The following is a 10,955-nucleotide window of genomic DNA, read 5'->3' as shown; positions in this document are numbered from 1 at the left end:
CCGCGGCCAGGCTTTCTAATCTCGGCTGCGGCAAGTTATAGGGAAAGAGACGAGTGAGGGTTCACCTGCCTGGCCTCTGCCCTTTCCATATGTTACAGGCAAATGAATCTTCGCCTGCTCTTGTGTTTCACCTCAGCTGTGGCCTGCCATGCAAATATGGTGGGGCAAAATCAGCAAAGGAGGACGACAATGAATTCGATTAAAGCCCAGTTTTTGCTGTGAAAATATGACCAGAGCAGTAAAAGAGTCACTGTCTGTAGGCTTCTTAAATGTCTCCCTGGTCGCCTCTTGGTTCAGATGTTGTCCTTGCAGAGGTCTGGTTAAAGCCAGTGAGGGTTGTGCTGGATTTCAGAGGCTTTTAAACAACGAATGACCCTACAGTCATAACGAACTGTAGGGTACTCTAATAGCTACCGACACAACATACTTCCAACTGATGCAGTAGAAAGCACAGACGAGAGATGAGACTAATACTCTTGTTTTTACACAAACAAGTAAACAAGTAAAAGGTGTAAAGTGAAAGCCCTTGCCTTTTTAAGCTTCCCTACCATTTACATTTACATTCCCTTCCACTTTGATGCCTGACCAGTCAATGTGAACATTTTAGACACATGCAACACACAGAAGTAATCTTCCTTGGTTCCTACTATCTTTCCGGGGACCAGACCTGCATAATGTGTGCTTTCAGGTCCCCGTGTCGGTCCTAACATCACCATCTTGATTAATGTGTTTGTTTTAGATAGCTCTTCATGGTCAATTCACTGAGTTTCCCGTCAGTACACAAACACAGCTGTTGACATGACATGCACAAGCGCTTGTCCACGCGAACACACATATAGATGCGAGCGCACACACACACACACACACACACACAGATCATGAAGTTACCAATTCAAATCTCACAGTTGCTTGTGATAAGATGCTCACAGTTACAATACAACAACATGGTAATGAATGACATACTGTAAAACGTACATGTACCACAGACTTAAAATTCATATGTTGTTTCAAAGTGGGTATTACAACATTTCTTCCTTATTCACCAAACTCGTTGAATACCTTGGTGCGTTAGCCAAATGCTCTTGTTAAGGTGAGTACAACAGTCTTTTCTAGCTGTTCGCATATGAAGGCTAGACTAATGAGTTAGATGACCTGTAACAATATATAGCATTTTCCCAGCCAACGATGTACATTTTTTTTTGGACATGTTAAAACATAGATACAAGTGTCAGACAACAGAGTGAATAAATGTACAGCAGTGGAAAAGCTTTCAAAAACATCGCAGATGAAAAGATGCCCATTTTTTTTTGTGTGTATATCACAGTATGTACAAAGCAGCCAAACTGAACAAATTAGAGAGTCTTGGGCTAATTCTTCGTAATAATCGTTTAATACTTTCAGCTGCGAAACCCAAGTAAAGACAGTCCATTTGCAGTCCACGTTCCCGAAGAGCCACTCTTAGATCTTCGACTGAATGGTCCCTTGTGCCAAACTGTCTTCCAGTTTTATGGATGACACATCCTCTTCCTCCTCTTGTTTCTTAAAGCCTGGATGTGTCATGCCAATGGCATGTGCCACTATTCTGGCTCCCATATTCAGGATGAGAGCGAGCCAAGCCAGGGCGAAGATGATCCACACGCCCGCTAGGCTCCGGTAGACAGAGATGTAGTGCTTGTCTGGATCCGTCCCTACAAGAACATTACATTTCCGTGTAATTATAGATATCATTAATAATAATCATATTACTTATATTAATAGATCTGGGTACATATACTACTACTACTAATAATAACAACAAGAAGCATAACAACTACAAGCTACTGAGATATACTACCTGCTTTCTGTCCATCAAAGTTTTAAAAAAGGCAAAACTGACCAAAAGAAATTGTGGCGTACAACAGGAGTGAGTGCACTGGCCACTGTCTTTGTTTCTATGTAAAGTGTCTGTTGTTATCCCGACTTACCTACAACATAATCTCCAAAACCAATGGTGCTGAGGGTGATGAAGGCGTAATAGAAGCCCTCACCATACGACCAGCCTTCCACATAACTGAACAGCAGCGGAGGGATGACCAAAAACAGCAGGCTGCCCGTGATGAAGAACAAACTCACAGCCAGAGCTTCGACTGATTGCTGCAGGGTCAGAACATGACAAAAAACACATTTGGTACAACCTGCAATGTTAGTGCCAAAAAAGAGCTCCTTTAGGGGATGAGGGATTTGGCCTGAGGGATTACATTTGCAGGTTGATGAACAGCAGTCGGCTGGTGCTAGCTTGCTCAATACTGAATCTGTTTGACTCCGAATGAGAGGAAAACAGGGCTTCGGTAAAAAATACTTTAATTTTCATTTAAGGCTACAATCCTGAAGATTGCTGTTTTCTATTTAGTTTATCGTTTACTATAGTGATGCTAATAACCGCATTGGTCATAGACTATTATACATCCCAGAGATCCCCTCAAAATGAAAGATTCACCAGCGCTGTTGTGTCAGCATCTTCCCCACCACTGAACCAAAAAATACAGTTGAACCTGAGATCTAGCTACTGAGACCTCCGTTGTTAAAGACCAACTGAACCTTAAACCATGTTTGTGAGTTTGCCACCATCTAACACCTCTTCCTAACACACAGCGAGTGAACCCTAGTGAATAGAATGCAAAAAATTGCCCAGATATACTATGAGCGATGTCGCAGCACGAGGAGGGGATGAGATTTGTTTTTTTTTGGCACCACTTGTGATTTCTCCCTCTGCGAGACCCTGAGAGCAGGGTAAACGGTTTGGATAATGGATGGATGGATAATGGCTGGTGTTACTGCTGACTGGAGGAGAAACGGAAACGTCAAGGACGTCAGCATTGATTTTGACCAATGAAAATAAGTTGGAGGTGGAGCAAATGTGCAAAACTTCGCAAGAAGGGGGCGCCCCAGTGGTTCACCTGGTAGAGCGCGTATCACATAAGGCTGAGTCCTTACCGCGGTGGCCTGGGTTCGAATCTGGCCCGGGCCCTTCGCTACATGTCATCCCCTCTCGCTCCCCCGCCCTTCCTGTCTCTCTCAGCTACTACCACTACTACTTTCGGCTGCTCCCGTTAGGGGGCGCCACAGCGGATCATCCGCTTCCATCTCTTCCTGTCCTCTACATCTTCCTCTGTCACACCAACCACCTGCATGTCCTCTCTCACCACATCCATAAACCTCCTCTTTGGCCTTCCTCTTCTCCTCTTCCCTGACAGCTCCATATTCAGCATCCTTCTCCCAATATACCCAGCATCTCTCCTCCACACATGTCCAAGCCATCTCAATCTTGCCTCTTTTGTTTTCCTGTCTCTCTCAACTATTGCTATCTAATAAAGGCGGGAAATGCCTGTTCACTGACACATTGGCGCAGGTTGGGACATCTTCACTGGGAAAAACAAAGAATCTGATGTTTGCTCGTTTGCATTGCGTCCAGTTAGGAACTGGACCACAGATGAAAATAATATTTCTGAGTGCTGGGCTAAGCTTGGGACCAAGTGATGTTAGCATAGCAGGATAAACACAGCTGCAGCTAATAGTCCATTTGATAAGTCCATTTGATAATGACAGGCCCATTTGATTTAGGTGTGCCAAAGAACCAGTGTTGACAGTACTAGTACAGTATTAGTGTTGGCTTTGTCTGTCTGTCTGTCTGTCAATGCTGATTGATGTGCTGGCACGCCTAAATCAAATAGACCCATCCATCCATCCAGTATCTTAACCGCTTATCCTGCTCTTAGGGTCACGGGGATGCTGGAGCCTATTTCCAGCAGTCATTGCATGGCAGGCGGGGAGACACCCTGGACAGGCCACCAGGCCATCACGGTACTAACCCCAGTATCATCATCAACTTTGATTTTGAGCCTTTGGCGGGTTGTGAGCGAACTAAGCATAATGGCCACCGCATTCCCAGCTACTGACGATGTTTTTGCTGAGCCACTTTGTGTTTTTTGCGAATCTGGTAGGATTGTCTGCATTTTTTACACGTTGTCCTAAACATACTAAATTACTGGATGAATTTTGCGAGAGAAGGCTGCCACAGGTCTCAAGTGAGGTGGAATTTCAACTCCAGGTTGGTTTGCACATTTTTCTTACTGAATTTAAGGCGGTGCATTGATAATATTGAATTTGTTGAAGTTGCGCAAGTGACTGGTGAACACTGCATCAACTGTGGAAATGTGTTTGTTTTCTCTGCCAGTCGTTAGCCTGGAAGAGATTATGCGTTTGGCTGCATGCGTGTGTGTGTGTGTGTGTTTCCGCGGCTAATCTCACAAACTACTGGACCTATCAGCCCAGTATTTTTTTTTGTGCACAGTCATGGCTGTATGATGAAGAACCTCGCGTGATTGCAGTGATTAAAAACCTTCTGAAAATGTTTGCGCCGCAGGCATGCACACGGTTGATTTCGATGGGGCAGCGACAGTGTCCAATATGTATTCGGGTACGAGCGTTGAAAGTAAATGAGATGTCTATCGTATTTTGCAAATCAGCAAATCATTCGCTGCGGATCTCAGCTCAGGAGAACTGGAGGAACAATGTTTATTCACCTCACCGCCATGTTTGTTTTACTGACGTCATGAGGGGGATTAGGGTCATCACAGTCGCAACTGGAAATCATCTCAGTAGCTACAATAAGACAATTTCCATGACTGAGCTATGTTTTCTTACTGTTGTTGTTTGTTTTGTTTTTTTGTTGCTTTAGAATGAATGAAAGTTGTTCACCGACATTCATTACACACACACGCGCGCACACAAAGGATGGAAAGGCCAAAAAAATGGGCGGTTTGTTGCCAAGTCCGAGCACCGGAGAAGGGGAGATGCGCCTGGCGGAGATCTGCAGTTTACTGAGTTCACTCTTCTCATTGTTTTTGTGCCATTTGGTGTGCATGTGCAATCCTGTTGCTGAGTGACATAAAGGACGATCCGATGCTGATGCTGCTATAGTGCATTGTGGTGTGTGTCGTGGTTGTTGAGGATCAGCTGTCTTGTTGGTGTTGATCCAGTAGTGCATATAGTGCATGACACTGTATTTTGTATGTGGCTGTGTTGGTTGTATCAGCACCCATGTGAGAAATGTGTGTGTGTGTGTGTGTGTGGGGGGGGGGGGGTGCAGTTCGTTACTGAAGGCCCTTACTGAACCCCCACGGTACGCTACTGCGATTAGGTAATGTATGTCTAATTGTGGCTACGTGCCCTCTGTGTGCCATAAACCATTAAATAAAATTTTGCAGAGAATCTGACCCAGAAACATGCATTTGGAATCACTATATAGCAATATCTGTTATTCTTGCTGATGGTCTAATTTGGCGTCATCATATAGAGGCATCAAAATTAAACTGAAACTGATATATAATCAGTGAAAAACTCCTTGTAGCAGCTTTGAGTCCGACACTATCAAATACGTTGTCTACCATATGACTCGTATGATATTTAATGGACTTCCATCAGACCTTATGTGGAACAAGTGAGACCATGCCCCTCTCCAGCCGCCCGAGGTGGAGAGAAAGGGCTTTCCCTAGCATGTTGAGGAAGGCCAGGTTCAGAGGGATCCCGCACAGCGCATAGAAAACACAGAACACCTGGCCACACACAGTGCTGGGGGACAGATTACCATAACCTGTGGACAAGAAGATAATCTGTTGAACCTTTAACGGTGATAGAAGTAAAACAACAACTCATTCAAACAAACAAACAAACAAACAAACAACAAACAGAAAAAGACAGAATATCATGTCACGTATTGCATGTCAAGACCGGAGTTGCTTACCTATAGTTGTGACCACTGTGCCGGCAAAAAAGAAGGAGCTGCTGAAATCCCAGTTACTGGGGTTGGTTGAGTTGCCAGATGGATTCACTCCTTTTTCCCAAGCATCCAAAATCACCTGCACAAGTTCAAGTCTAAGTATTAAGTTCAAAACATCCAAATATGATTACTCACAGTTCCCTAATAATGTGAATTTCAGATGAATTGTGAGTGTCAAATATAAGGAAGTACAATTACAGACACATTCAGCTTGAGATACGAGTTTCGCATGAATTACCTATACAAACAATTTGGGTGCTGAGAAAAAGGTATTGATTGATTTAGTTTGCTCGCTGTGATAGTAATTGCTTGGTACTGAATATACTAATCATAAAACTAATCTGTCGGTTTCCCAGTGGGGCTATTTACAGTGTTAGTTGTGCTCATAAAAGTCAGACAATCCAATAATCATGCCACATTTGTTCATTGATGACAAAAGTTTCCTATCACTAAATTAACAAATCCATATGATCGAATGAGTGGAATAATACATCCATAAATCCATCTTAGCCAAAAACCTCAGCGTCGTCTTTGTTTTGTAAGAGAGAAATATTGCTATAACTGCAAAAAAAACTACACTCGTCCTGCTGCCACTCGATGAAAATATCCAGGACGTTGACATGTTAAAGACAGCCAGATCAGTTTAGCCTCTTTCCCCAGATAAAAGGTTCTCATGCAATTTCCAGTTAGGAATTATGCTCATGGCAAATAAAACTTGACAGCAAAGTTACAAGATACAGAGAAACAAACTGCTACCTGGACAAACTTCTCCAGGGCTGGTCCATCCAGGCAGGTGTAGTTAGCCAGGAAGAGGAGCTTCTCCAGCTGGAAGTGGTTGCGGTTGTTGCTCTCTGCCTCTCGTTCCAGTATCTGGAAGACGGTGGCCCCCGCCAGCAGGTACGTGAAGTAGGCCGGAGCCAGGAGCACCGTCCAGCTCACCTTGAAGCGGGCCACCTGGAACTTCTCCATCAACCTCCTCCAAAACCAAAAAGGATGGAACGGCTGGCGGAGAGATACTATTAACGCTCGAATCCAAAAAACTTAATCGATGAAGAGAGGTGTGGCGGCTTTCAAAGGTTGACGGGAAGTCATCAGGTTCAGTGAGAACTACTGAACATAGTGTGGATAAAACACGCACGCTTCATGGGTAGCACATCACAGCAGTCTTCCATCACTGCAGACGGTATTTTACCTCAACTGTGAGTCGAAAAAGGTCCGAAGAGAGACACGAGCGTCTTCGAAAGTAATTCATGGGACGCAGTTCCGTTTTTTGATCAAAACAATACTGACAGCAAACAGCTGTTGTGGAAATGAGATTGTGTGAGTGTGGGTACAAGTCGGTGTGACTCCTCACCGCACATCTCAACCAGTGGTAAAAAAGATTAAGACTTAAATGTGACTTCTGATTGGTCGCAAAAGAGTAGCACAGATGTCGTACGTTGATTTATGAGTTGCTTTGGTAACGTTCAAGCTCCTCTTCGCCATTAGCGTGACATCTCCTAAGTGGACACACTTGCGCACACAAGTGCACGCGTGCACACACACACACACACACACACACACACACACACACACACACACACACACAAAGCCCTACTTTTTTTTTTTTACCATTTCTCCACCTGTTTCCACTAACAAGGAAGCGAAAGCAGCATCTTGTCTGCAGAACAAAAGTTAATATTTCACCTGACTGCTGGTGGTTGTACAAGAACAGGCAAGTGCAGAACATTGATTTTTGTGTCCTTTTCCTATGGACTCGTTTTACTTATCACGGACAATGCTGACGTGAACTGTTGCTCATACCCCCCCCCCCCAAAAAAAGTTGGTTTTCCAAGTCCACATGCCATATCTTAAGAGGAAATGCTATATGCTATATATATATTACGCACCTGTGTGACTGGGGACATTAACGTCACGATATCCTCCTGATGAGCTGTGCAGGGGAACCGAGATTCATAATGCCCTTTGACAAACTTTGAGATACAGACCCTCAATAACCTTTATGTACAAGTATTCACAGACGTTTAAGGAATTAGAGTCACAATATGCTACTCATTCAGAAATTTGGACTTCATTTTATTCATTGCAATTTTTTCAAATTTGTGAAAATTTTAGGTTTGAAATGCAGTTTGTTATTGTACTGTTTGAAATGCTTGCACCTTTTGGGAAAAAAATATCTGTTGTACAACCAATTCTTGTTTTGTTTTTAAAAAAAAATAAAGTCAGTAATAAAGGGGGGGGGAAGAGAGAAAATGCTCATATAAAGGAACAAAAGAGAAACTGCCTTCCAAAGAAAGACTTTACTGCTGTAGTCGCTCACAGATATTAATAGATAAATAATAGGGCACTTACAAGCTCTTACAGCACAGTCGTTAACACTACCAGACTGCATAGAAACACTAATAACCATCTTATTAATGCAGCACTTTGATTAGACTGTGTAGACCAACGCATTTTCCCTAACCTTAACCATTTAGGACTCCTTCAGAGATGTCAAGCTTAAATTCTGATTCAATTTTATTTTGAAATGTTCTTTTCATTTTTTTTGTGCAATGCTAGTATTATTTTAATATTATAAGGCGGTTATTAATATATCTAAGTCGTCTGCTAATGTTAATTAATGATAAAAAGCATGTTGCAGGAGCTCATAAGTGTCTCCCTTTACTGATTTCTTCATCGTTATGTACAGCTGCTAATTACAAGGCGAGACCCCTTCAAGTTTATACCTGGCGGTGTTGTTGTGGTGAGCTGTGAAATCAGCCCGGGGACTTGGCGAGTCAGTGAAGAGATCAATGGACTCTGAATGCCTTTAGGGTCTCTGATGTGAAGATAAAAAAACTTTTTTATGCACTGACACATCTGCTGGATCAATCCTCTGACCTTTTCCACACGTTCGGCAGCCAGACATGTTTACGGTCAAAGCGGGAGGAAAGAACTGACATTTTGGAGAGGTGCAGAGAGCACCACTTGATCATGAGTCATAAATTGAGGCATCAGGAGGAGTTCGATGGGGGAAATTTAGCAAACGTCAATGGCTTTGGTACATATTGAGCTAGTATAGCTGGAAAAAATGGCTGATTGTGAGGGAGGATGGTAGGGGAACATAAGGTGTAGCAGCAGTAATGTCAAAATAAGTGTCTTCAGTAACCGGTTGCAAAATGATTTATTGACAAGAAAAGAAATCTAAATTTATAGGGATGTTCTCTTTTTGGTGGGGTGGGGCCACAGTGCAAGAGTTTTTAAGTGTGCATAACTGTTCAACTTTTGCTGAAATTTGCCAAGTTTCGATTTAAGGAGAGAGCTGCCGGATGTCTGAGGAAATCTATTGTGAAGGATTTTCCAACCGTCTTCTAAATTCATGAGGGGTGACATCATTCAGGCGAACTCATCTCAAAATTCAAGTGTTGTCAGGAATCAGGAACACTTTATTTGTCATTTCATATGCTTGCCTACATGAAATGAAACGAAATATCGTTTCCCCCAGCCTACAGCACAGCAGTGCAACACAAGACAAAAACATGTCTGTGAATGTTCTCATTCATCCAGGTCACGGTTATCCAAAGGAGTTGAATCAAGTGCAATTGGACTTGGTATATATAAAGACAAAGAAACATATCCAAAAACTACAAGAACACATACGTACATCCAAACTACAAAAAATCACTGTCCAAGGGTATGAACGCCAGCCAGGATGACTGTCAGAACTGCCGGTCTGCATGGGCTAGCAATTAGCTTAGCCTGCCCTGCTTCGGTGTCCTGTCAGACCGCCCTCTGTGTTTCCTCTTTGGGCACAGCTCCGGGCAGAGCCATGGTCCTTGGGCCCACCGGACACAGCAGACCAGGCTCCCCAGTCCAACGCCAGCTCTCCCAGCCAGACACCCTTGACACACCTCCCCACACTCCACACGATGACTCCAAAAACACAGTCAACACCAGGCGAGGCCGCCACCAGACTGCCCTCGGTGATATCGGAACTGCTGGTCTGCATGGGCTAGCAGTTAGCTTAGCCTGCCTTGCTTCCGCGTCCTGTCAGGCCGCCCTCAGTGTTTCCTTTTCGGGCACAGCTCTGGGCAGGGCCGTGGTCCCTGGGCCCACAGGACGCAGCAGACCAAGCTCTCCCAGCCGATCCAGCACCAGCTCTCCCAGCCATCAAACGAAGACACAAACTCTTATGGGTCATCCCCAAACAATTCCCTAACAAAGAAAATAGCCCACTAATAGTTTGATCTTAATTTGGGGACACTGCTATTCACTGTAGGATGTAAACCTTAAGAGTCTTTAACAGAACTGTATATATTTCAGGACACACGGTGGCCAATTCGAGGAAGATTCAAAATGCAAGCCTTTTATTAGGAAGGTGGAAAATGTGACTGATAAATAACAAGGCAACTACCTGGATGCAAATATCTTGGCTCCTTGTCATCTGTCAAGCAAATTGACTCTTAAGAAATGCAAAGAGGCTGCTTATAAGACCACAAGATGTCTGCTGGATGTCTGGGTGCGGAGCTTTAGCTCTCTGGCAACAGGGTTAACATCAGAATACACTGAAACGTTCTAATATTGATGCATAATTTGTTTTAAAACCTTTTTCAGTCAGGAAAGAAATTTTATATAAACGACCCAAGACTTAAAAATCCTCCATTCTTTCCTGTCATAACTCGACATCATGAAAAGTTTTCAGATCCTAATTAGAGTAACTGTGTCATCCCCTTAATAAAGCCTTTAGTAACTAAATGTAACCTGCTGGAATATACAGCTGGTGATTGATGTAGGCCAGACAATACTGGTAACGTAATATGAAAGTGGCAGTTTGACTTAGTGAGCATCAACTACTAGATTTATACTCCTCAAACTGGAGGCAGCCGACATATCTCACACGCAGCCCTTTATATGCTGTTCATGGTCCAAGTTAATGATGAATCACTTTACAAAGTTCATTTTCTCTGGTAATTTTCAAATTTTGAATTTCCTCCGTACCTCAAAGAACTGTTCACTTCCCACAATCCCTTCTGCAACCTGTGGTCTGGCAGCAGCTCGCTCCTCCACACAACCAGGATGAAGCTCTGCTCATCGGGAGACCAAGTGTTTTGAACTGCCGCCCTCCCTGTCTCTGGAACGCCCTCCTGGACCACCTAAG

At 43.6% G+C, this 10,955-nt stretch overlaps 1 protein-coding gene across 1 annotated transcript; it reads right to left on the bottom strand.

Moving 5' to 3' along the window:
- Positions 1-463: 463 nt before the first annotated feature.
- LOC130126218 (potassium channel subfamily K member 16-like) lies at positions 464-6,804 on the bottom strand. The gene is made up of 5 exons (XM_056295626.1): positions 6,575-6,804; positions 5,783-5,897; positions 5,466-5,632; positions 1,965-2,133; positions 464-1,688 (listed from the first exon to the last, which is right to left on the bottom strand). Exons 1-5 carry the CDS (start codon positions 6,785-6,787, stop codon positions 1,459-1,461), a joined length of 894 nt encoding a protein of 297 aa, XP_056151601.1. The 5' UTR covers positions 6,788-6,804; the 3' UTR covers positions 464-1,458.
- Positions 6,805-10,955: the final 4,151 nt, after the last annotated feature.

This window comes from Lampris incognitus, chromosome 16 (assembly GCF_029633865.1).
Source record: "Lampris incognitus isolate fLamInc1 chromosome 16, fLamInc1.hap2, whole genome shotgun sequence".
NCBI lineage: Eukaryota > Metazoa > Chordata > Actinopteri > Lampriformes > Lampridae > Lampris > Lampris incognitus.
This window is presented reverse-complemented; position numbering and strand designations above follow the sequence as displayed.

Coding starts and splice junctions, on each gene's coding strand:
- LOC130126218 (XM_056295626.1), bottom strand. CDS start 6,787: ATGGAGAAGTTCCAGGTGGCCCGCTTCAAGGTGAGCTGGACGGTGCTC. Junction 5,898..6,574: donor CCCTGGAGAAGTTTGTCCAG/GTAGCAGTTTGT, acceptor GAACTTGTGCAG/GTGATTTTGGATGCTTGGGA. Junction 5,633..5,782: donor CACAGTGGTCACAACTATAG/GTAAGCAACTCC, acceptor TCTTGTCCACAG/GTTATGGTAATCTGTCCCCC.